The sequence below is a fragment of the Chiloscyllium plagiosum genome, chromosome 18 (genome assembly GCF_004010195.1).
Source record: "Chiloscyllium plagiosum isolate BGI_BamShark_2017 chromosome 18, ASM401019v2, whole genome shotgun sequence".
Classification (NCBI taxonomy): domain Eukaryota; kingdom Metazoa; phylum Chordata; class Chondrichthyes; order Orectolobiformes; family Hemiscylliidae; genus Chiloscyllium; species Chiloscyllium plagiosum.
The window spans coordinates 25351932-25378298 of record NC_057727.1 but is presented as its reverse complement, the minus strand read 5'-3'; the positions used below and the strand labels follow the sequence as shown (position 1 = coordinate 25378298).

The 26367-nt window shown below is 39.0% G+C and overlaps 1 protein-coding gene across 1 annotated transcript in view; it reads left to right on the top strand.

The window, feature by feature from the left end:
• The window catches only part of nup210 (nucleoporin 210), a 110907-nt gene that overhangs the window by 68871 nt on the left and 15669 nt on the right, over positions 1 to 26367 (top strand). Inside the window, exons 26-33 of the mRNA XM_043707992.1 lie at positions 1763 to 1843; positions 2089 to 2220; positions 2404 to 2562; positions 7399 to 7490; positions 11401 to 11575; positions 14373 to 14548; positions 21186 to 21406; positions 21494 to 21630. Coding sequence (XP_043563927.1) covers positions 1763 to 1843; positions 2089 to 2220; positions 2404 to 2562; positions 7399 to 7490; positions 11401 to 11575; positions 14373 to 14548; positions 21186 to 21406; positions 21494 to 21630 — 1173 coding nt within the window. The remainder of the gene's footprint in view (positions 1 to 1762; positions 1844 to 2088; positions 2221 to 2403; positions 2563 to 7398; positions 7491 to 11400; positions 11576 to 14372; positions 14549 to 21185; positions 21407 to 21493; positions 21631 to 26367) is intronic.

Here is a 26367-nt window from a genome sequence, read left to right as displayed (position 1 = left end):
TCCAACTCTCCCATCAAATTAATATGGTTAACCAAATTCACAGTTTTGTGAATAAGCATCAATTGAGATCCTTTGTTTACAATTATGTTTGCTTTGACCTTTGAAGTTAAAAATAATGGACAATATCATTACTTTTAATTTTGTTTGCAGTGGTGTCTATCTGATTTTTTTTAAACAATGAAGTCAATTATATTGGCATTATTGTTTACTTTGTGTTGAATTTATTTTCATGCAATTATCAAGTGTTCAAATGATGACCTGTTTGCGAGTAAGTCATGAGGTTGTGGAGTCAGGCCTATTGCAGACTTGAGCATATAATTTAAGCTTGAAGTGTAGTACTAATGGACTACTGCATTACCAGATGTGTGTTGCCTTTCTGTTAAGGTGTTAAATTGAGGTTCTGCCTCAATTGGATGCATATAAAATATTCCTTGAGCATTATCTGAAAAAGAGTTGGAGTGTTCAACTAATTCTGGCGAGCATTAATTTGTCAAGTTGATGATAATAGGTATAGGTTGCCTGTTGCATTTGGATTGAAAAAGACCACACTAAAAGTAACTAACTTCCGGTAAAGACTTTGAGCTGCTTTAATTATGAAAAATATTATACAAATGTAAACACTTTTTTTTTCAGAGCCTACTTAATGTTTTGTACACACATCTATTGTCAGTAGAAGCTATTTAATGAAGGTACACGTAAAGGAGATTTTTTGATTTTCATTGTGATGATCTTTCTTCTGCCACATAATAATATCTGATTTTGTTTTTTACTCAATAATACACAGTTGTAAAAGGTTGAAACTATCTCATACTATTTTTCTGAACCGATGTCCTGATTTTTATTCTGCTGGATAGCTATCACCAGAACCTATTTGTCAGTACTGTCATCAGTAGTCCATTCTGGAATCTCCAGTATTGATATTTGCTGTCTGTAACAGTGGTTCCATCCTGTAGTAAACTGCAGGGAAATACAATTTAGTTGGAAGATGCTTGACCTAAATTTTAAGTTGCCCTTTTGTTGCTCTACCAATGACTGTAGAATTGCCAAGCACCAACATCTTTATACAGTTCTGATAGTTCTAACTATGGTCACCATATCACTAAGTCTTTAGCTGAAGTAGACAACAAAAGAGATGCAATAAAACGACAGGTAAGGATAGTTTCTTCTTTAAAACGACCATGAAAAGACTTCATAGGGAGTAGTCAAGTAGTATGAACTGAACTGACTCTTGTTTGACTTTACACTGCTATGATTATAAGTAAGGTAAAGTCACTGTAGGCCCAGAGGACCACAGAGCTCCTCCGAGGCCCTGAGTTTATTCTGAATATAACCACACCTCAAGTGAGGGGCAAGCTTGAGAAGACAGTGCCTTCATGTTAACCTCAGCTGGTACTGGAGTTGAAATTGCCATGTTGGCATCATCTGCACTGCAAACCAGCTGTCCAGCCAACTGAGGTAACTGGTTCCTGCTATTTTATGTAATATATGATTGATATTCCAGTGTTATAATCAATGCAACAGATATTTCTGATCTTGGATAGGTTATTGCTGTAAAGTATTGCTACTGTATTGTAAATTCTTTCTAACTTGAAGTCAGTCATGCAGGTGAGGATTTGGCAATATTGCTTTATTTTAATGAAGACCTTTGCAAACACACAATCACAAAGCCGATCACTGTTACAGCAAATTAGGAATAAAAGTGTTTGTTTGACCACTCATATAGGTCTATAATATATAACCTATATTTTTTATTTCCTTAAAGGATGAAGTAGAAGTAGAAGTGGTTCAGCTTAAAGCTGTGAGAATACATGGACCCATTACAAGAATGAAGACTGGCACTCTGGTAATTCTATGTTCTCAGTTAGAAAAACAGAATTCCTCTGGATCCTTGAATAAGTTTGTTAGTCATTTACCTATGCATTTTTACCCTTTATTATCTTGAATCTTAATGCGTACAGGCAACAAGTTGATAAATTCAGGATAATGAAAATTCAGTGATCCATTCAGTTGTCAACATAGGCACTCTGTTTGAGTTTGATAACAGTGATTGATGTCACATCAGTTCTGATTAATTTTCTTCATTCACAGATGCCTGTCTATGTAATGGGAATTACAAGCAACCAGACACCATTCGCATTTGGTAATGCAATTCCAGGACTAACATTTCATTGGTCAGTCACAAAAAGGGACATTATTGACCTTGAGACCAGGCATTCTGAGGTAAACTGAGCTATTGTTACTTTATGTATATATCTGTAATCTCTATATGTTATTTAAACAGGTATGTATAAGCAACTGGATATAATCTTCAAGAAATGTACACTCATGCATTGAAACATTTCTTTTATTTTCTTGCTTTGGCTTGTTTATGTAGAATTTCATACTTTTATTTTGTGTTTCTAGGCCTCTTTTCAACTTCCAGCAAGTAACAACTTTGCAATGTATGTGTATAGTCGAATGAAAGGCAGAACTGGATTGAAAGTAGTTGTAAAAGCTACAGATCCAGCAGGTGGACAATTTGAAAATAATGCCAGAGAGTTATCCGATGAAATGCAGATTCAGGTACTGCTTCAATCTACTTGTCACTTTTTTTTTGTCATTACTATTCATGTCATGTCATGCAAACAGTGAAGGAAGACAAAGTGTATTCTTAAAATGAAGCAGGAGTAGAAGGCAAGTGATAACCAAACTGGAGGATGTTTTGCTGCAAAGTGCTACACACCATCAAATTTTGTTGATTTGTATATAGAGGAAAAATCATCCATCCTAAATGAATTGTTTACAGATGTTAGCTTTTCAAAAAGCAAGTTACCCTAAGATTATAGAGGCAGGAAGCTCTGAGAAACCATATTAATTTAAATTAATTACCATCTTGCCACAAAACATCTAAGATTGTGTTAGTTACTTACAAGTGATAGATAGCTATTAAAATAATCCAGTTAGTCATAGAGATGTAGGGCATGGAAACAGACCCTTCAGTCCAACTCGTCCATGCCAGCCAGATATCCTATACTAATCTTGTCCCATTTGCCAGCATTTGGCCCATATCCTTCTGAACCCTTCCTATTCATAGACCCATGCAGATGCCTTTTAAATATTGCAATTGTCCCAGCCTCCATCACACTCTGGCAGCTCATGACATCTGGACACCACCCTCGACATGAAAAACTTGCCCCTTTAGGTCCCTTTTAAATCTTTTTCTCTAACCCTATGCCTCTAGTTCTGGTTTCCCCCATTGCAGGGCAAAGACCTTGACAATTTACCCTATTCATGTCCCTTATGATTTTATAAACCTCTATAATGACAAGTCATTTGATACTAAGAGAAGGAGTTCTGCAGCTACAGATGGCATTCTTGAATATTTGTTTCCTCTCTGGTACCAGGACAGAATGCATCAGCTGAAAAATGCAGACTATTGCATGAGGTGAAATGGACCATCTGTTTTTCACATTAGAGCCAATGAACGAAGTAGTAGGGTTAAGTTCCATCAGGCAGCGTTCTAGCAATTAGACTAAAATATTAAAGAGCAGAGCCTCAAAAGATGATCATCTCTGGATTGCTCACAATGCCATGTGCTATTAAGTACAAAAACAAGGTACTGGAGACAAATGCATGATCAGAGAGGTGGTACAGTTTCAGGAACTTACAATTCCTGCAGTCTGCCATGTGGAATCTTGTTTAATGCATGTAGAAACAGTCATGTCATTACCCTTATCAATTGTACTCACTACTTCCTCAAACACTTCAATTGAGTTAGAGAGAGATTATCTTAACTAAACCATACTGACTATCCCTGATTATGTTTAACCTCTCCTAATAGCACTTAATCATATCTCTCAATATTAACTCCAGAAACCTGCTAACCACTGAGGTCAGACTGAGTGGCCTTTAATTATTTGTTGAGAGTGGAGTGCTAGAAAAGCACAGCAGGCCAGGCAGCATCCGAGGAGCAGGTGGATTGACATTTTGGGCAAGAGCTTGAATTTTGTTGAAGGGCTTTTGCCCGAAACGTCGATTCTCCTGCTCCTGGAATGCTGCCTGACCACCTGTGCTTTTTCAGCACCACATTCTCAACTCTGATCTCCAGCATCTGCAGTCCTCACTTTCTCCTACCATTATTCGGCCTATCGCTTACATTTTTGAATAACCATACAATTTCTACTGACCTCCAATTCTCTGGTATTTCACCTGTATTCATAAGGCTTGAAAATGATCCTTGGTGCAGCTGCTATTTCCTCCCCAGCTTTAATAGTGTAGGATACAATTCATCCAGCCCTGATGACTTATCCAACTTCGAGGAGGTTACATCTTCCAGTACTTCCTTTCTCATCATTCTTATTTGGCTAATATTTCGCACTACTTTGACAAAATGTCAACATTATCACTTGGTTTTGTGGAGACAGAGACAAGGTATTCATTAAGAACTCTGCCAATAACATCTGCATTCATCCACAATTTACCTTGTGCATCAAGGTCCAACCCTTTTCCCAGTTATGCTTTTGTTCCTAATGTACTAATGAATAATCTTTCAGATTTTCCTGAATTTTTCTTGTAAATATCTTTTTGTATCCTGTTTACTTGCCTAATTTCTTTCCTTACTCCTGTATCTCCTATACTCCAAGCTTCCTAAAGTATCAGTTTTCTTTAGAGATTTTCATTGCGATGTGTTTTTATTTTTTCCCTCATGCTTTACCTTACCTGTATGCTTCTGGATAACCAGAGATTCCAGATTTGGCAGTATCGTTCTCTTTGTACATATAGGTCTACACTGTCCTCTCTTGAATGAGAAAGATCCCAATGATTTCCACTGACTTCCCTTCAAGTAGCTATAACCAGTCCAGGTTTGGCAGATCATCGCTTAGATTTGTTAAATTTGCCTTCCCCCACTTTAGAATTTTTACTCCTGTTCTATCTTTTCCATAATGATACTAAATCTAACTATATTATGATTGCCATCTTCCAAATGGTCTCTCACTTCTTTTCGTGTTCCTGTCCAGCTTCATTTCCTTAAAATTAATCTGGAATTGTGCTATCTGTTGTTGGGCTTGTCATATGCTGGCTATAAAAGTTCTCTTGAACACAATTAAAGAATTTTGTCCCCTCTGCCTTTCACACACTCTATTTCCCAATTCAAAATTGTGTAATTGAAGTCGCCAAATATTTTTCCCCGATTAATTTTTGCATTCTATGTGCCTATCTATTTGTTCCTCTTTGAGGAAAGATTTGGTGGCTTTGGAGGCAGTTCAGGGGAGGTTCACTACACTGATCCGAGAGAGGGAGGGGTTTGTCATATGAAGAGAGATTGAACAGTTTAGGCTTATACCCTCCGGAATTTAAAAGAATGAGGGGAAATCAAATTGAGGTTTTCAAGCTGACAAAAGGTGTGGATAAAATAGACGTGGAGCGGATGATTCCTTTTTTTGAGGCATTCTAGGATGGGAGGTCATAGTTTTAGGATAAGAGGTAGCAAATTTAAAAGTGTTGAGGAGAAACTACTTCAACCAAAGGGTGGTGAATCTGTGGAATTCGCTACCCCAAAGTGTAGTGGTTGTTGGGACAGTGAGTAAATTTAAGGAGGAGTTAGACAGATTTTTAATTGGTAGTGGGTTGAAGGGATATGGAGAAAAGGCAGGAAAAAGGGGGTGAGGAGCATATCAGCTATGGTCAAATGGCAGAGAGATTTGATTGCCTGAATGGTTTAATTCTGCTCCTTTTAACTTATGAACTTAAGAACTCTGTCCCAGTATTTGGAATATGTATAATTCTTGTGGTTTCGGAGCAAAATCTAAATGGTCTCATTTAATGCTTCATTTACTGTATCATCCCTCCTCACAAATGTTCATCTGGGACACATGCTGTGTCCATGGCCCGTCTGTCTCAATGCAGAATGTACACATCACCTGGCCAAGCTAAACTCCTAACATTTGAAAAAAGAATATATTTCTAAAGTTGTAGTAAAACTTAACAATACTCTCTAATCAGCTTCTTTTCTGTATTGAAGTAAGGGAGGTGATAACCTAGTGGCATTGTTGCTAGATTATTAATCCAGACATTCAGCTAATGTTCTGGGGACCGGGATTCAAATCCTGCCATGGTAGAATTTGAATCAGTTAAACATCTGTGAATTTGTTGGAGAAAAACCCATCTGTTTCATTAGTATCCTTCAGGGAAGGAAATCTGCCATCCTTACCTGGTCTGACCTGCACGTGACTCCAAACCCTAACAAGACTCTCAGTTGCCCTCTCAAATGGTATCGTAAGCCATTATACCCCATAAATGAATTTTTCAAAAAGCCAACCTCGGGAGGTCTCTCTCTCTCTCTCTCTCTCTCTCTCTCTCTCTCTCTCCTTTTCTCTTCTTTTTTTCTCTCTCTCTCTTTTTTTCTCTCTCTCTCTTTTTTCTCTCTTTTTTTCTCTCTCTCTCTCGCACGCTCTCGCTCTCTCGCGCGCGCTCTCTCTCTCACACACACACTTTTCAGTCTCTGTTTGATCAAGCTGTTTGTGGGTGGCACAGTGGTTAGCACTGCTGCCTCACAGCGCCAGAGACCCGGGTTCAATTCCTGCCTCAGGCGACTGACTGTGTGGAGTTTACACGTTCTCCCCGTGTCTGCGTGGGTTTCCTCCGGGTGCTCCGGTTTCCTCCCACAGTCCATAGATGTGCAGGTCAGGTGAATTGGCCATGCTAAATTGTCCGTAGTGTTAGGTAAGGGGTAAATGTAGGGGTATGGGTGGGTTGCGCTTCGGCGAGGCGGTATGGACTTGTTGGGCCAAAAGGCCTGTTTCCACACTCTAAGTAATCTAAGCTGTTGGACTACTCTTCTGTCTAGGTGATACTGATTGCCTGATGTGGGGTCCTCCCCTATGAGCTCCTCTTCAGAGAACACTATCGTGGATACAATTAATTCCCATTTGTTAGGCTAGTCTACTCTGTGGCAATTGGGATGGATTTGCTAAAAACACATTGTGCCTTTAGTACCATTTTGAATTATTTGAAGTGACAAATCTAGTTAATGAAGGTTGCATAGCAGATTTTAATGGACTGAGAAAATTCATTCAATAAAGTAACAAATCATAGCTTTATTTAGAAAGTGAATGTTCAGTGTTCAAGAAGTTCAATGGAAAATTGAATATATAATTTTAGAAGACACTGAGCAGTGGAAAATTGCATTCTTTTGGTGGGAAAGGGGTACGTGATGCTGAAGCCTGAGCACTATCTCAGGTTCATTTCTTTGCTTGCTTGCCATTTTTCCCTAATATTTTTCACATTGCTGTTCTGTCTTGTTTCTACTTTGTGCTGCTCATTCAATTCCTCCTTTCACAGTATTTCACGCTATGAGTTACTTTAGACTTTAGATATTACAGTGCTATCAATTTTTTTAAAATTGCTTTAACTTCACAGGTGTTTGAAAAATTGCAGTTGCTCAACCCTAAACTTGAAGCAGAGCAGATACTAATGTCGCCAAACTCTTTCCTGAAACTTCAAACAAATCGGTAAGGTTTAAGTACTAACAAAGTAGTATGATCTAAATGTCCAACAGTCAGCAGAGTAGGGGAGAAATTAGAGTAGCAATCCATTTCCTTCACAAAATATTACTTGAAGAGTTGCCATCAACATTCATTTGGATCTGGTATGATACAAGTTGTTCTTGTATCCTGTCTGAATGTGTCACTTGTATGGAAATTGTTTCATGTTGCTGTGTGAACTTATGAGAGAGCAGGACCTGGGATGTTACAACAGAAACCCCTTTAACCTGAACCAGATGATTTTGTATTTTGAGTATGTTTCACTTGCATCTCTTTGACCGCAAAGTTCACGTTAGATGATATGAAATTATTTCAAATTATTTGTGCTTTTTCCTTACATTGAGGTAAATATGCCATGCATTAATTAAGATCTCGGTTATTTTGTTCAATTAGTTCAATTTACATTCAAATATAATAGCTAAAAAAAAATTTTCTTTTGAGCTCTTTTTGTTCTTGGGCTTTTGAGCTTTCCTGCCTGAAACTTCTATTGCAATTCATAAAATGCTAGTATAGTGTGTGAATTTTCTGCTTCAGTTATGATCACAGTCAAAAAGAGATCAAAACTTCCCCATGCAATAGTTCATCACTTAGAGACAGGCCTCAAAATTTATTGGGTAATCCTTGAAGAAACTGTAACATTGCCAGATCACTTCCTTTCAGACTCAACTTGTTTTTTAACTTCCAATAATTTACTTTGTGAAATAAAAGTAACTATTTTACCAAATCTTTTCACTTACAACAATTAGTACACATGGATGATGGCCTTTAGCAACTATTTATGGATTCAATTTTATCTATTTCAGTGGATTTGCTAAAGATTGCCTCCTGAATGCACTTTATCTTACTACGAAGGTTTTGCTGTTGTGAAATTGTCTATTGTTTCTGTTTTTGTCATTTTTCCAAATCTAAATCTTAATCTACCTCTTTTTTAAAAAAAAAAGCTTCACAGTGGAAAGAGAGCTCCTTTTCAAAGAGTTACAACTACTACTTGGGCTATAAAAGTAGAATATGATACATACAGAAAATATTAAATAAAGATGCAGAATGTTGGAAGTACTCAGGCCAGGCAGCATCTGTGGAGAGAAAGAGGACCAGTGCTTTGTGTCAATAATCTTTCACTTCAGAACTGGAGCTACGTGGGTTGTTACTGTTTCGACATTTGTCTAACTTTTATTAAAATTGTTATTTTCGGTTTGCTTTTCTTTCTTTTTAAAGAAAAGGTCTGTGTTTTCTAGAGCCTAACTGGCGAATAGGACTTGGAATCACTAATCAGATTAATCTTCTGGCTATAAACCTTAAGCAAGTAGATATGTAAGAATCCATTACAGTATTAAATTTTAACCCAAGGTGAAAATAATCAAATTTTTGAGGAGGCACTTTTGTCTAGAGTGAATATTTCAGTGTAGGTAACAGTGTAGGTAATTATTCTTTGTAAAGGAGGAATATTTTGGTGTCTGTTACTGCATAACACAGACACTTGAAGTTGGTTAATACAATATAATGAAAAGTGAACGAACTATATCTTTCATTGGTTCATCCTATAAGAACTGAGATGTAACAAGTAGTGACCCTTGTTTAGAAAAAAAAACACAAGTCTACTTTTTGCAATATATTGTAGGGGAGGTTATCAGGTCTACCTTTCCCAGGTCAAGAAGGCTAATAAAATGCTGGCCTTCATTTCTAAACGGCTGCAGTATAGGGGTGCAGATGTTATGCTGCAGTTATATAAAACATTAGTCATCACTTTAAGTACTGTGAGCAGGTCTGGGCACCATACCTTAGGAAGGATGTTTTGGCTCTGGTAGGAGTTTAACACAGCTTTATAAAGATGATACTTCAGGGGTTAAATTATGAGAAGAGGTTAGACAAATTAGACCTTTAGTTTATGGAATTTAGAAGGTTAAGGGATGATCCAATTGATTTTTTTCAGGATATTAACAGGGTGGATAAACTATTTCCAATATTTGAAGATTCCCAAACTGGGAACATGGCCTAAGAATTAGGGTCAGGGCATTTAAGAGAGATATTAGCAAGCACTTCTATGCTCAAAGTTTAGTGGCAGTTTGGAATTTTCTCGTTCAAATGGCAGTCAGTGCTATGTAAATTGTTGGATTTAAATTTTTTGTTAGGCAAGGATATCAAGGGATATGGGCCCCAAGACTGGCATATGGACTTATAACACAGGTCAGCCATAATCATCTTGAATGGTGCAGCTGGCTCAAAGGGCTGAATGGCTTACTTCCGATCCTAAAGTCTTCATTTAAAAAAAGAAACAATTTAGTCATCAGTATCAATGCTTTTTAAATCATTCACTGGATTTAGATATAACAAGAAAAATGTTTAATATTCAAATGTGATTGCTGTTAAGAAAATAATGGTAGTTCACCCCTTGAACTGCTGCAACCTGTGTGGAACAGATACCTGTACGCTGCTGGCATTCTGTGCAGAGATTGAATTTGTAAAAGTCTAAGCCAAGTGATGCTAGAAACATCCAGGCTACAGAACAAAGCCAACAGAGTGCACTTTTGACCAGTGCGAACATAAAATCAAAAATTTAAATTGGCCTGAGCAACAAGAAATGAGACGACAAAGCAGCTGATAAACTGAGTTATTGAAAATAGGAAAGTTACAAATTAATTTTGTAAGAATTCTCCATGAAAAGGATTTAATAACATGGAATAGGTACCTGTTCAAAGGTTCTGAGTAAAGGTCACTGGACCTGAAGTGTTAACTCTGATTTCACTTCACAGATGCTGCCAGACCTGCTGAGCTTTTCCAGCAACTTCTGTTTTTGTGTTGTTTATGAACACCTACATTGGTCATTCAGAAAAAAATTGCCAAAGTGTGCCCTAAGAATGCTTCAATTACTCAAGGTTTAGTGGATGCTGTATGTGGTTTAAGTGTACGCACGTACATTTTCCAGTGATGGTTTGGGTATACAGGAAGCTACTGGGGTCAGCGCATAGTTGTTTTCATTGACTGTGTTCAACTATTGGATGACATTTGCCCTACATAAGGTAAATACATACCTTGGTGCTTCAATGATTATATGTGCAACACTTTCAGTATTTCAAGTAAGTTGGTTCATTCGTATTCAGAAGAAAGGAATTTAGATTTAGAATTCACAGATTTGTTTCACTTCCAAACATCTTTCATATTGGTAAACTATGGAGTAGCAGTTATGAGATTCAACCTGTCAAGAAGAAAGGCTGATGAGGTGGTGAGGCCCATGACCAGATTGGTGAACTGCACTTGTTAAAGCAATGCAATATATCGTTTGCTATTTCCAGATAAAGCTGCATTATTGATTGGAGGGATTGTCAGCCCACACTTAATTATCTTCCTCAGAAAAAAATTTCTAAGTTACGTTTATGTCTAGAGACAGACCGAGCCGCAGATCTGTTGCATGAGTGCAGTGCTGACAAAACAAACCCAAATCCCCAAATTGCATTAAACACACAGATTGTTTCCATCTGTCACCAGCTACTGACTTCCTTGGTTTTTCAAGTCCTTTCAAAGAATGCTAAAAATATTTGAGGGCATAGGCTGATGGTTTCTATTTGAATAAAATGAAGAATTACGAGCAAAAGGCAGGGGATTGGCACATTGTTGAAATGCTCAGCTAGCACAGGCGCACTGGTCTGATTTTGCATCGTAACAGTTCTGAGTTTCCAAAACCATGTACCTGTACCACTCCCAATTCTGTTTCTCTTTTCAATGAAGAAAACGTGTATTATCATGGATGAATAGCAACAGCTGATGAATATTTAAAGGGGAAGTTTGCTATTACGTGAACTTCACAATTAAAAATATCACCTTTTGTTTAGCAACTTGGAATTAATTTCAATTTCTCACATCAATGTTTTTTGATTGGCAGAGATGGTGTGGCCTCTCTCAGTTATCGAGTACAAGATTCTTTGGAAAAAACTCCTGTGGTACAAATGGGTGAAAATGGACTTCTGACATCTGGTCCGATAACAGGGATTTCAACAATTGAAGTGATCTCTGAAGAGCAGTTTGGAATAAACCAGACAATCATAGTTGCTGTCAAAGTAAGTATAATATTAAATGTACAAATTGAATCATTTTTAATAACTTTATTTTTTGAGAAATATTTTTATAGTCTCTAAAGTCTTTCAAAATTATGAGGCAATGATGATCTTCATAATTTTGCAATGGAAAATTAGTTATAGAGCCATACAGCATGGAAACAGACCCTTGAGTCAACGCATCCATGCCAACCAGGTTTGCAAAACTGAACTATTCCCATTTAAATGTCTTTAAATGTTGTAATTATACTCCCCTTTATTACTTCCTCTGGCAGTTCATTCCACATAAGCACCACCCTCTTTGTAAAGAGGTTGGCCCTCTGTTCCATTTTTAAATCCTTCCCCCCTCATCTTGAAATTATGCCCTCTAGTTTTGGACTCCAATACCCTGGGGAAAAGACCTTTGCTATTCACCTTATCTATGGCCCTCATGATTTTATAAACCTCTAAGATCACCCATCAGCCTCTGACACTCAAAGGGAAAAAAATGTACCAGCCTATCCAGCCTCTCCTTATAATTCAAAATCTCCAGTCTCAGTACCATACTTGTAAATCATTTTTGCACCCTTTCCAGTTGAATATCATCCTTCCTATAGCATGAGTTCCAGAATTGTATGTAGTACTCCAAATGTGGCCTCACCAATGTTTTGTGCATTTGTAACATAGCATCCCATCTCCTTTACTCAGTGTTCTGATCAATAAAGACAAGTATATTAAACGCTGCTTTCACCACCCTGTCTACCTGTGATACTATCTTCAAGGAACTATGTACCATGCACCCCTAGATACAGGACCTACCATTATCTATGTAAGTCCCACTCTGGTTTATCTTGCCAAAATGCAACATCTCTCCTTTACCTAAATGAAACACCATCTGTTATGAAGATCTCATTCTACACTTGGATAACCACTTGCCCTGCCTCCATCTTACTCATCACTTAAAAAAAAAACTCAACCAAGTTTGTGAGACCTGATTTCTCCTACATAAAGCCATGCTGACTGTCCCTAATCAGTCTTGTCTTTTCAAATCCTTGTACATCTAGTCCCTCAGAATCCCTACCAGCACCTTAACCATCGTGAATGTCAGGCTCACCAGTCTGTAATTGCCTGGCCTTTCCTTGCCGCTTTTCTTAAATAATGGCAAAACGTTAGCCAGCCTCAGGTCTTCTGGCACCTCACCCATGGCCATCAATTATCTAAATATCTTTGCTACAGGCCCTGCAGTTCCAAATTACTGTTTCCTATTGCCACCTATTCTTTCTGGCTGACCTTGGTGTCCAAGCTGGCATTTTCATCAATTTGCATCACTGAAACAAATTTTGTGATTATTTATCTCATTGTTATTTTTGAGAACATTGCAGCAACCAAATTGTGGGAAGAATTTTTCCTGCATTGGCTATGATAAGATTTGGAACTCCTTGAGGCTGTGAAAGATGTCCTCAGATTGTAAATTTAAAGAATGGCAAAAATGGTTGCCACAGAAAAATGAATAGTAATTGTTCTTAAATTTAATTTCTGGTGCACTTGGGCGAAAATTGCCTAAAGAATAGGTTGACAGCGCTACATGATACAATATTTGTGCGATGGTGTTTTTTATAACAACATGCAAAGCTATGGGAAGACCTGCTGGTAATATTTTTAAAAGCAGTATGTCAGATTCCAGAATCTCAAACTTTATCGCAAGTTTTGATTTCACAAATGATTCAGGATCCAAAATACCTGAAACTAGTTAGTTTACCTTTTCACAAACAAAGCCCATGTTCTGATTCTAAGGCTGACCCAGATGTTTGTTTGGATATGAAAATAAATGTAATATATTTTTGGGGGATGAAGGGAAAGGGGCATCTGGATTTAGACTGCTTTTGAAGTGAAAGTAGTTTTAGAAATTAGGTAAATAGCTTTTGTTCTGGATTAGTGGTGCTGGAAGAGCACAGCAGTTCAGGCAGCATCCGAGGAGCAGTAAAATCGACGTTTCGGGCAAAAGCCCTTCATCAGGAATACAGGCAGAGAGCCTGAAGGGTGGAGAAATAACCTTCAGGCTCTCTCCCTGTATTCCTGATGAAGGGCTTTTGTCCGAAACGTCGATTTTACTGCTCCTCGGATGTTGCCTGAATTGCTGTGTTCTTCCAGTACCACTAATCCGGAATCTGGTTTCCAGCATCTGCAGTCATTGTTTTTGCCTTTTTAAATAGCTTTTGTTGTTGAAGTCTATAACTTCATTCTGCTGATCCAAAGTTTAGTTTTACTTTCAGTAGTACCATGACAAATGAAATTGTGGCATTGCGTAAAGTGTTCACTTTTTCAGAGATTTTCTTGCCAACCTGTTCAGGATGGTCATTATCCACTTCCTGAAACAGGAGGAACCTGAACCTGGGTCTTTTTTTAGATTAGATTGCTTACAGTGTGGAAACAGGCCCTTCGGCCCAACAAGTCCACACCGACCTGCTGAAGCACAACCCACCCAGACCCATTTACCCCTGCTTCTAACACTATGGGCAATTTAGCATGGCTAATTCACCTAACCTGCACATTTTTGGACTGTGGGAGGAAACCGGAGCACCCGGAGGAAACCCACGCAGACACGGGGAGAATGTGCAAACTCCACACAGTCAGTCGCCTGAGGCGGGAATTGAACCTGGGTCTCTGGAATTGAACCCGGGTCTCTGGCACTGTGAGGCAGCAGTGCTAACCACTGAGCCACCGTACCGCCCACAAGTCTTCTGGCTTGGAGTTAGGGACACTACTAATGTGCCACAAGAGCCTCTCTTCTCACTGTTTTCTATGGTTTCCATCCGTGTAGGTTGCACCTGTTTCTTACCTGAGAATCCATACAAGTCCAGTAATACATACGTTTAACAAGGAACTTCCATCAGCCATTCCTGTTGGCATAACTCTGACTCTGACTGTTCATTTCCATGACCATTCTGGTGACATTTTCCATGCGCAGAATACAATAATAAACTATGCTATGAACAGGTAAGCAAATGATAGTCATTACTGGTTATCCAAGTTTAAATTAACCAAAACACATTGTGGTGTTTATGTATTTTAAAATTTAACTTCTTTCAGAACTTCAGTCACAAATAAATCCAGTGTTAACCATAGGTTTAGTATGTACCCTATTTGTGCTTTTGGATGAAATTGGATTAAATCACTTTGTGTTTTGTGAATGTTTAATGTATTGTTCTGGGAGGCTGTTAAATTTCTCATGATGTTGCTTGTGATGAGTCAAAGATTTTATAAGAAGGTAGTATTACTGGGGCACCAGCAAAACAGTGTCAGAATTGGCCATGCAAGCAATGGAAAGTCTTTTGCTATTGAGATGGGGGTCTAGCTTCTTTCAAAGTAAAAGTTCCAGGGACTTTTATTGTATTCACTCATAGAATGAGGGTGTCGCTGGTTAGGTCAGTAATTATTTCCTCTCATTAATTGTCCTTTAGAGGATGGTGATAAGTTATTGCCTTGAACCATTGTAGTCCTTGTGCTGTGGGTAGAGCCACAATGCTGTTAGGAAGAGAATTCTAGGATTTTGACCCAAGGGCAACATATTTTCTTGTTGGAGGTAAGTTTGGAATTGACGGTGTTACCCTGTAGCTGTTGTCATTCCTTCTAAGTAGAAGTGGTTATAAAGTGCTGAGTAAGCGACTTTGGTGAATTTCTGCAGCACCTCTTGTAGATGGTGTCTGCTGCTACTGAATGTCAATGATGGAGGGAATGGATATTTGTGGATTTTTTTCTGGGATGGTGTAAAACTCAGTGTTGTTGGAGCTGCACCCTTCCAGGTAACTGAACTATTCCATCATACTTCTGACGTGTCGTGTAATTGGTTGGAAGGGCTTTGTGGAGTCAAGAGGTGAGTTACTCACTAGGATCCCTAGCCTCTGACCTGCTCTTTTAACTGCTATTTGTATGGCTAGTCCAGTTCAATTTCTGGCCAATTGTAACCCCCAAGATGTTGATAATGTGGGATTTTTTGATGGTAATATCATTGAGTGTTATGGGGAAATGATCAGATTGTCTCTTACTGCAGATGGTAATTGTATAGCACAAATCTTGCCAAATTTCAGCCCAAACCTGCATATTATCCAAGTCTAGCTGCGTTTTTAAATGGATTGTTTCAGTATCTGAAGAGTCGCAAATGGTCTGAACACTGTACAATCATCAGTGATCAGCCCGACTTCTGACTGTATGATGGAGAGAAGGTTGTTGATGAAACAACTGAAGATGGTTGGGCTAAGGACATTACCCTGAGGAATTACTGAGATATGTCCTTGAGCTGAGATGACTGACCTCCCAACAAACACAACCATCTTCCTATGTGCCAGATTTGACTCCAAACAATGGAGAGTTATCTCCCCCGATACTCTTTAATTCAAGTTTTGCTGGGGTCCTTGATGCCAGACTGGTCAAATGAAGGTTTGATGTTCAGGGCAATCACTTCACTCACCTCTAGAATTCAGCTCAATTTGTCCATGTTTGAGGTCAGAAGCTAAGTAGAACCTGAACTGTGCAACAGTGTGCAGTGCTGAGCAAGTGCTGCTTGATTCATTCCATCACTTTACTGATGGTCAAGAGTGACTGATGGGGCAGTAATTGGCTACATTGGATTTGTGCAGCTTTGTGTATGGGACGTACCTGGTTAATTTGAAACATAGAAAACAAAACATTACAGCACAGAACAAGCCTTTCAGCCCTTGATATTGCACCAACCTGTGAAACAAACCTGAAGCCCATCTAACCTTTACTATTCCATTATCATCCATATGTTTATCCAACGACCACTTAAATATCCTTAAAGTTGGTGAGTCTACTATTGTTGCAGGCAGGGCAGTCCATGGCCTTACTACTGTCTGAGTAAAGAACCTACCTCTGACATCTGTCCTACATCTATCATCCCTCAATTTAAATCTATGTCCCCTCGTGCTAGCCCCATCACCATCTGAGGAAAAAGGCTCTCACTCTCCACCCTATCTAATCCTCTGACCATCTTGTACGCTGCTATTAAGTCACCTCTTAACCTTTAATGAAAAAGTCCTCAAATCCCTCAACCATTCTTCATAAGGCCTTCCCTCCATACCAGGCAACATTCTGGTAAATCTCCTCTGCACCTTTTCCAATGCTTCCACATCCTTCCTATAATGTTGCGGCCAGACCTATACACAATACTCCAAGTGCAGCCACACAAGAGTTTGGTACAGCTGTAATTGACCTCATTGCTCCGAAACGCAATCCCTCTACCAAAAAAAAGCTAACGCACCTTATGCTGCCTTAACAACCCTATCAACCTTGGGTGGCAACTTTCAGGTATCTATGCACATAGACATCTATACACATGGGCGGCACAGTGGTTAACACTGCTGCCTTACAGCACCAGAGACCCGGGTTCAATTCCTGCCTTAGGCAACTGACTGTGTGGAGTTTGCACATTCTCCCCGTGTCTGTGCGGGTTTTCTCTGGGTGCTCCGGTTTCCTCCCACAGTCCAAAAATGTGCAGGTCAGGTGAATTGGCCATGCCAAATTGCCTGTAGTGTTAGGTGAAGGGGTAAATGTAGGGGAATAGGTCTGTGTGGGTTGCTGTTCGGAGGGTCAGTGTGGACTTGTTGGGCCAAAGGGCCTGTTTCCACATTGTAAGTAATCTAATCTAATCTCTCCGTTTATGTACAATACCAAGAATCTTACCATTAGCCCAGTACTCTATATTCCTGTTACTCCTTCCAAAATGAATCACCTCACACTATTCTGCATTAAAATCCATTTTTCACCTCTCAGCCCAACTCTGCAGCTTGCCTATGTCCCTCTGTAACCTGCAATGTCCTTCGGCACTATCCACAACTCCACCGACCTTAGTGTCATCCACAAATTTACTGACCCATCCTTCAATGCCCTCATCCAGGTCATTTATAAAAATGACAAACAGAAACAGCCCCAAAACAGATCGTTGTGGGACAGCACAAGGAACTGCACTCAAGGATGAACATTTCCCATCAACCACCACCCTCTATCTTCTTACACTGAGCCAATTCCTGATCTAAACCGTTAAATCACACTCAATCTCATGTTTATGTAATTACTGCAATAGGTTTCTCTATTGTCAGGTACTTGCCATAGCTGTAGCTGTATTGGAGCAAGTTACCTAGAGTGCAGCTCCTTCTGGAGCATGAATCTTCAGTCTTATTAGTGGAATGTTGTCGGGTCCCATAGCTTTTGCAGTGTCCAGTGCCTCCACCTTTTCTTGATGTCATGTGGAGTGAATCCGTTCGGCTGAAGACTGGTGTCTGTGTTGTGGGGACCTCCTGGAAGAGGGCAAGATTCATTCGCACAGCACTTCTACCTGGTGATGGTTATGAATGCTTCAACCTTCTTATTTGTACTGATGTATTGGGCTCTTGCATCATTGAGAACAGGGATATCTGGGCGCCTCCTCCAGTGAACTGTTTACCACTAATCGTGACTGGATGTGCCAGGTCTGCAGAGCTTGAATCTGATCAATTGATTCTGGGCTCACGTTACTCTGTCACTTGCTGTTCATGCTGTTTGGCAAGCAAGTAGTCCTATTTGGTAGCTTCACCAGGTTGACACCTCAATTTAAGGTTTCCTTGGTACTGTTCATGGCATGCCCGCCTGCATTCTTACTGAACAAGGGTCGATTCTGTAGCTTGGTTGTAATGGTAAAGTGAGGTATTTGCTTGGCGTGAGGTTGTAGATTATCGTTCTGCTGCTGTTGTTTCCAACACTTCATGGATGCCCCAGTCTTGAATTGCTGGATCTATTCAAAGCCTTTATCATTTAACATAGTGATAGGGTCACATAGCTTGATGGAGGGTATTCTCGGTGTGAAGGTGCAACTTGGTCATCCACAAGGATTGTGTGGAAATCATTCTTACTGTCATGGACAGATGCAGATTGAGGAGGAGGTTAAGCATGTTTCCCCATTCACTGTTTACTTCACCACTTGTTGCAGGCCCAGTCTAGCAGTTATGTTCTTTAGAGATACGACTGAGTTAGTTCTATACCAAAGATGTTAGAGCTCCTCATCTGTGATAATGAGATCCATTATCAGTGGGAATAGATCTCTTGGAATCCAAAAGATTTGACATGATGTTTGACGTGAGGGGTTACTAGACAGTGTTCTCAGGATCAGTGCACATGTTGGGAGATCTGTGTTCTAGTTTTTGATCATGGTTTGGTCATGATATTAGGCAGGGAGTGAGGGAAGTGTGCATTGTCGTCTTCAGTTCCAGCAGGAATAAACATGATATTAGAGTATTGGAAGTGGATGGTATTATTGGTTGCTGGGATCTGGCACAATCTGAGGCAGCAGTGTCTAACCTCTACAAGAGAGGACAGTGTAGAAGAATGGAACCCATTTGCTCTCTGGCCAGTGATTTGAGTAGATTAGATTAGATTAGATTAGATTACTTTACATTACATTACATTACAGTGTGGAAACAGGCCCTTCGGCCCAACAAGTCCACACCGACCCGCCGAAGCGTAGCCCACCCATACCCCTACATTTACCCCTTACCTAACACTACGGGCAATTTAGCATGGCCGATTCACCTAACCTGCACATCTTTGAACTTTGGAGCACCCAGAGGAAACCCACGCAGACACGGGAAGAACGGGCAAACTCCACACAGTCAGTCGCCTGAGGTGGAAATTGAACCTGGGTCTCTGGTGCTGTGAGGCAGCAGTGCTAACCACTGTGCCACCGTGCCGTCCACTAGTTTACAGTAGTTTACCATTAGTTTACAGTAGTTTAATAGTTTATCATTAGTTTACATTAGTTTATCATTAGTTTACAGTAAACCAGTTATGTTCCTAACCATCAGTATCTTCCTGTCTGACTTCTCTGCAATTCCCTGACTATATTTAGTTATTCTATCGCAGATGATATCTATTGAAGACCTGTTTTGTTAATTGGTTTCTTGTCTTAGACTGACTTAGATCCACAAACGTGGCAGGGTGGGGATGTTGGCAATGGCAGTAAACAGGAAAGCAGAAATGCATGCAATAAAAAAAAATCTGTAGTTATGGGTTACTTTCCTCTGCATGATAGATTGGGCAAATCAAATGTGTAACAATATCATAGAGGAAGAATTCCTGGAGTGTATGTGGGATGCTTCTCTGGGCCAATAAGTTGAGGAACCAACTAGAGAACAGGTAATCCTAGATTGAGTACTATGTAATGAGAAAAGAATACAATAATTGGCTATCTAATTGTGCCAGGCTCTTTGGTCTTGATATGGTAGAATTCCTCATCAAAATGGAGACTGGTGTAGTTTTGTTTCTGAAACTAGAGTTCTGATTCTAAATCAATGGTACAAGGTGTGAGTTGGCTATGATAGATTGGAGAAGTTATTTAAAGGGATGACAGCTGAAAGACAATGGCAAACCTTCGAAGAACACATGGGTGAACTTTAATTGTTCATTTTTGTTACAAAAGTAAAACGGGACAGTATTGAATCAGAGGAAGAGGCATACGAATTGGCAAGTAAAAGCGACAAACCCAAGGAGTGAGAGCTGTTCAGAATTCAGTAGATGAGGACAAAGGATTGATTTAACAAAGGGAAAATAGAGTACAAGAGGAAGCTGTGGGGTCATAAAAACTGACTGTAAACATTTCTAGGTATGAGAAGAAAACAAAATGAAGCCAAATGTAGGTCCTTGCAGTCAGAGGGGAATTTATATTGGCTGGCATTCTCAATAATACTTTGATTTTGTATTCACCAAGGGGAACAGACAACATGGCAATAAACATTGAAAAACACAAGTTTTAATGAGATGGAGGAACTGAAGAAAATCTGCATGAGAGAAATGGTGTTGGGAAATTGATATGGTTGAAGGCCTGATAATCTATATTCCAGAGTCCTTAAGGAATTGGTCGTAGAAATAGTGGATACATTGGTCATTATACAAGATTCTTTAGACACTGGAACAGTTCTTATAAATTGAAGTATAGTTAATGTAATCCCTCCCTTTTTTAAAAAAAAAAGGTAGGCAGAGAGAAAACCAAGCATTTAAAACTAGTCAGCCTGATGTTGGTAGTGCAAAAACTGCTAGAGTCCATTAGACAATATTTAATAGTTGAGCTTTTGGGAAAACAGTGACAGGATCAGACAAAATCAACATGGATTTCCAAAGGGAAATCATTCTCGATAAATCTACTGGAAATCTTTGTAACTAGTAAAGTTAGTAAGGGGGAGGAAGTGGATGTGCTTTATTGAAAGCCTTCTGAAACTCTAAATAAAGTCCCAAGTAAGTGATTAGCATGTAAAATTCAAGCATATGGAAATAGTAGAGTATTAGGATGAATGGAGAACTGGTTGGTAGGCAGGAAACAGTAGAGATAAACCAGTCTTTTTCCAAATGAGAAGCAGAGACTTGTGGGGTACAGCAGGGATCAGTGCCTAGACTCCAGCTATTCACAGTATATATCAATGAGTTGGATGAGAGAATTAAATTTAATACCTCCAAAATTGAAAATGACACAGCTGAGAGGAAGATGCACGCAGATGTTACATCATTTTTATTGAACACCATGGAAAGGACAAAATACAAATAGAATGTATTAATTTCATTGTATTTTTTCTTATGATTTTGATTTCTGAAGGGATGATCTGCTGCAAATTGGCAAAGGAGCCAGTAATAATACCTTTATAATAAGGACTGTGAATGTGGGGCTCACTTTGCTGAGAGTCTGGGATACTGAGCATACTGGAATAGCAGATTATATTCCTCTGCCTGTTGAACATTTCATCTATCCTAACTTGCTGGAAGTAATTGTGGTCGGTGATGTAATCTGTTTCAGCAGTAATCTAGTTAATCCAGAAGGTAAGTGCATTATACACTGTTTGAGATCATGTGTATACTTAATATGCAAGTACATGATGAAAATCAGATTTTTGTCTGTACCTGCAGTTCAGTTCGGAGTTTGGAGTTCATCTTCCAGTAACGTTCTTCAGATTAACCCAAAGACTGGCACAGCAGTTGCAAGAGATTCTGGGTCTGTCACTGTATTTTATGAAGTACCAGGACATCTCAAAACCTACAAAGAGGTAAAATAAAAAAAAAACTTTTGGTGACAAGGAACACCTGAGAATGAGTTTTGCTTTGTTTTGACCATCTTTTATAGCTTGCTTATTTTTGTTGAAACAGTTGGTGTATTCTCAATTGTTCAATAGGAAGTATATTTCAACACCCTACTTGTGAAGTTCCAGCACTGCTCAGTGGTTAGCACTGCTGCCTCACAGGGCCAGGGACCCAGGTTCGATTCCAGCCTTGGGTGACTGTCTGTCTGTGTGGAGTTTGCACATTCTCCCCGTGTCTGCATGGGTTTCCTCTGGGTGCTCCAGTTTCCTCCCACAGTCCAAAGATGTGCAGGCCAGGTGAATTAGCCATGCTAAATTGCCCATAGCATTAGGTGCATTAGACAAAGGGAAATGGGTCTGGGTGGGTTACTCTTCGGAGGGTCGGTGTGGACTTGTTGGGCCGAAGGGCTTCCACACTGTAGGGAATCTAATCTAATCTTAAAAAAAAATGTATAATTTTATACAGAATCATTTGCATCTTGAGATGGTGGATACCTGTGTGTGGAACTTCCAGCTGAGTTCAGCCACACATAACTGGAACAGAGAGTTTACTTAGCAAAAATGTATCCAGTCAAGTGGAATAAAAAAGACAGTCATATACTCAAGCACGTTCTATCTATACAATAATTAGTGAAATGAATTGCCAAAGGAAGTGGTGAATATAGGTGCAGTTAGAACATTTTAAAGTTGTTTGGAGAAGTACATGAACAGGAAAGGTTTAGAGTAATGTGGACCAAATGTAGGAAAGTGGAACTAGTTTTGTTGGCGACGTGGTCAGCATGGATTAGTTGGACCGAAGAGTCTGTTCCATGTTGTATGACTCTAGTGGGTACACTTCCAAGGTTCCTCAATGTCCTGCAGTGTTTTGGGCGCTATAAAAATATCAAAGTCAGTGTTTGTTGTGAATGTTCCTCCTTGTCTAATTCTTCATCCTCTAATTTGCAAGACTTCTAATTTTCTTGACTAACTTGTCAATAAATCAATACAAACATTACATAATCCTTAATTTTCCTCCTTGCTAATTGATTCCAAATCAGTTACTTCATCATAGAGTGTACTGTGTAATGACTACCTTACAAGGAGAGGGAATTTTTCTGACTCTAAACATATCCAGTATGATTTCCCTTAATCCTATTTCCAACACATTGGATTTGCTTGATCCTTGTATTAGTCTGGCTAACCGGTATAAACTGGCTAACCGGTCGAAGTCAGAGAGCGGTGGTAGATGGTAAATATTCAGCCTGGAGCCCAGTTACAAGTGGAGTTCCGCAGGGATCAGTTCTGGGTCCTCTGCTGTTCGTAATTTTTATTAATGACTTGGATGAGGGAGTCGAAGGGTGGGTCAGTAAATTTGCAGATGATACGAAGATTGGTGGAGTTGTGGATAGTGAGGAGGGCTCTTGTCGGCTGCAAAGGGACTTGGATATGATGCAGAGCTGGGCTGAGGAATGGCAGATGGAGTTCAACCCTGCCAAGTGTGAGGTTGTCCATTTTGGAAAGACAAATAAGAATGCGGAATACAGGGTTAACGATAGGGTTCTTAGTGAGGTGGAGGAACAGAGGGACCTTGGGGCCTATGTTCATAGGTCTTTGAAAGTTGCCACTCAGGTGGATAGAGCTCGTAAGAAGGAAATTCTAAATAAAACTTCTAACTTCTGTCTGTGCATACTGATCAACTCTAATGCGGTCTTCTGATCTATCTAACTTCACCCTCATCTAACATCTCTTCATCTCCCGCTCAGTCAGTCGCTCCCCTTTCTATCCTCTCTCAGTTTATCCCCCTTCACTCTTTACCGAGAGAGTGGTGGGGGCATGGAATGCGCTGCCTGTGGGAGTGGTAGAGTCAGAATCTTTGGTGACCTTTAAGCAGCAATTGGATAGGTACATGGATGGGTGCTTAAGCTAGGACAAATGTTCGGCACAACATCGTGGGCCGAAGGGCCTGTTCTGTGCTGTATTGTTCTATGTTCTATTAGTCACTTAAGAGCTGGAACATCCTGATCAGTCTTCCATGAATCCTTTTTAATATATAGAAATTCTTGTGGTAGGTTACCAAAGCTGCAGTTTGGACTTTTGTGGTCAGCAGCAAAGTAAAGATGCTTGCCACAGGCGTCAAAGAAATCTGTTCATAAAAATCAAGGAAACTGTGACATGGTTAACCTTCTCCAGTGGCACTTTCAATCCTGCACGGAATTGAGAGGCTATCTTAATGCAGAGAAAATAATATGCGCTTATAACAAACCAAGAAGTTAAAAAGGCTTGATATCCTTCACTTTCAATTTCTGAAATTTTAAATTTAAGAGAATTATTGGATTAGCACAAGATACAATAAGCTTTCATAAAATAAAATATTTGTGAAGAAGCTTGACATTGAAGTAGTTGGCATTAACTTTTCAGACCACTGAGGGAATTTAGCTGTAATGATGAGGTTGCACTTTATTCAACTAAATGTAATTTTTAAAATGGTTTTGACTGCAAATCAAATACAATTAAAATGAACGTTCTCATCAATAATTTTGTTTCATGTATTACAGTCTTTTACAGGTGGATGGTGTCTTTGTCAGTCCAACCTCTTGACAAGCTTGGAATCATTAGTAACTTCTGGATTTCCATGTCTATTCTGTGCACGTGGGAACCCAAGATGTACTATTACTGTTCGTGGAGTAATGATGACGAATGTTAACATTTTCGCCACCATTACTGCTGGAAACTTTGGGCTTATGTGTTGTACCTTAGCGTTGTACCTTAGCATTGACCTCATTAACAATCTATTTAATACCAATAAAATTTAGCTTGAATTGCAATGTTAAAGCTTCAAAATACTGAAGATTCGATCAAACTGGCAAGTTGCATTTAGAGTATGATTGATGATCATTACCAAATTGGCTTCCTTTCTGACTTTTAACAAGAGTCCTTTTTAATGTAATTTGTTTGCTTTAATTTGAGTGGGCTAATGTTCAGTTAGTGAAATAATTCTATGGCCCCTTAAAACATTCTCCTTTGATATAGACCATAGCTAAATAGATCACTGCCCTTTAACCTGCACACCTCAACTATCCATTTATTTAGCATGTGTTTGCTTTGTGTGTGTGTATACCTTGTTGGAGAGCGATACATCTGCTATCTTAAAGTTGTCGAGTAGAGAAATATAACCAGCAGTATTTCTGCTATTCTTTTAAAGCATATTTAGTTTTCCAGCAATTTTTTAAAAAATCCGCTACCAAAACATCTGGTTGTTCTATGTCTTGTAAATTGTAAGCTTTTTTCATAATTTTATGCTTGTCACATGTGGAATCATTCTTCCAGTTCAAAGATTTGCTAGTAGCTAGTTTGTCACTTAGTATAACATTTGAGTTCTGAATTTCTCTGACCTTCTGTTGTTCAACAGGAATCAATTTTGATTATAAAATCTTAAAGATATAATTCCTGCACTTGCCTCTTCATAAACCCAACACTGGAACCAGCCATGTTCTGTGACCAGCAAAACCAGTGGCAAACTATATTTTAAATAGTTAGAATAACAGGACAGAAAGGCAACAAAAGATAATTGAAGTGATAGAACAATGTTGAAAAAACATTAGTCGTATTGTGTGATTAAAGTTCCAGTCTGAGAATGTGCATGAAGATTGTTTTTAATACTTAAGACCATAACTGAAATTGTTCAGTTCTCAAATGGCTCTCTCAGCTTCTTTGTTATAAAACACAACTTCTTCAAATATATATGCTGGACATATTTGTACTGTAGCTATGAAAAAGTATATAGTTATCTTACCATATATATGTATTTTTTTAGATACATCACTATCTGAAAATCTACTCCACTTGCCTTGGTTGTGATTGGTTATGAACTTAAATTAAAAAATGCATCTAATAAGGTGCCAAGCAAGGGATGATTATATGATAGTAAAGTTCATGAGAGTGGAGATAATCTGTTGATCTGGATTGAAGACTACTCATCATCAATTGTTCCAGTATAGGCAGCATCCCATAAACACCCTTGGCAAAGGAAATTTAGCAACATAGTTATTGTTCTCACATGCTGTCTCTCCAATCCAGTAGAAAGAAACATAGAAAAAAAACTACCATTTTTTGATTCTTAAAGGAAAGCCTCTATCTAAAACTTCACTCTAGCAGGAGAGAACTTGAGCTTTTCACTCCAGCAGCCAGCACAAACCTACACAACAAACTGAAAACAAAACTAAAAATCATCTTGGTCTGTGAGAGCCTGACCCTGCCCACTCATGATTCTTTTGTCATACTTTTTTTTAAAAACACACCCAGAGAGAATGCAAAGCAGTTTACCAGCTATCTGTTTGAAAAGTATATTTTGGCACCATTGTGACAACACTCCTCTGCAAGTGAAACAGGACAGAACACCTCTCAAAGCCACAGGGTCGTCAAAGTGAGGACATGTGGGAGTATTTACTTTAGAGGAAAATAGAAAAGAATATTTTTTTAACTTTGTCAATTTATTATGGAGCTCTGTGTTCTTGTACATGGCCATATTTGCAAGTTAACATTTTAAGGTTAATGATTAGAAAGGAAGTTCCACACTAGCTTTATTACAAAGGGATTTAATAAGATAAAAGGCAGTGTAGTAATTAGATTAGTTCTTGGTGACATTACAATGGATACAATTTTGGTCTGTTCACCCAAGGAAGAATATTTTGGCTTTGACAGATGCAGCGTATATAAATTAAATTG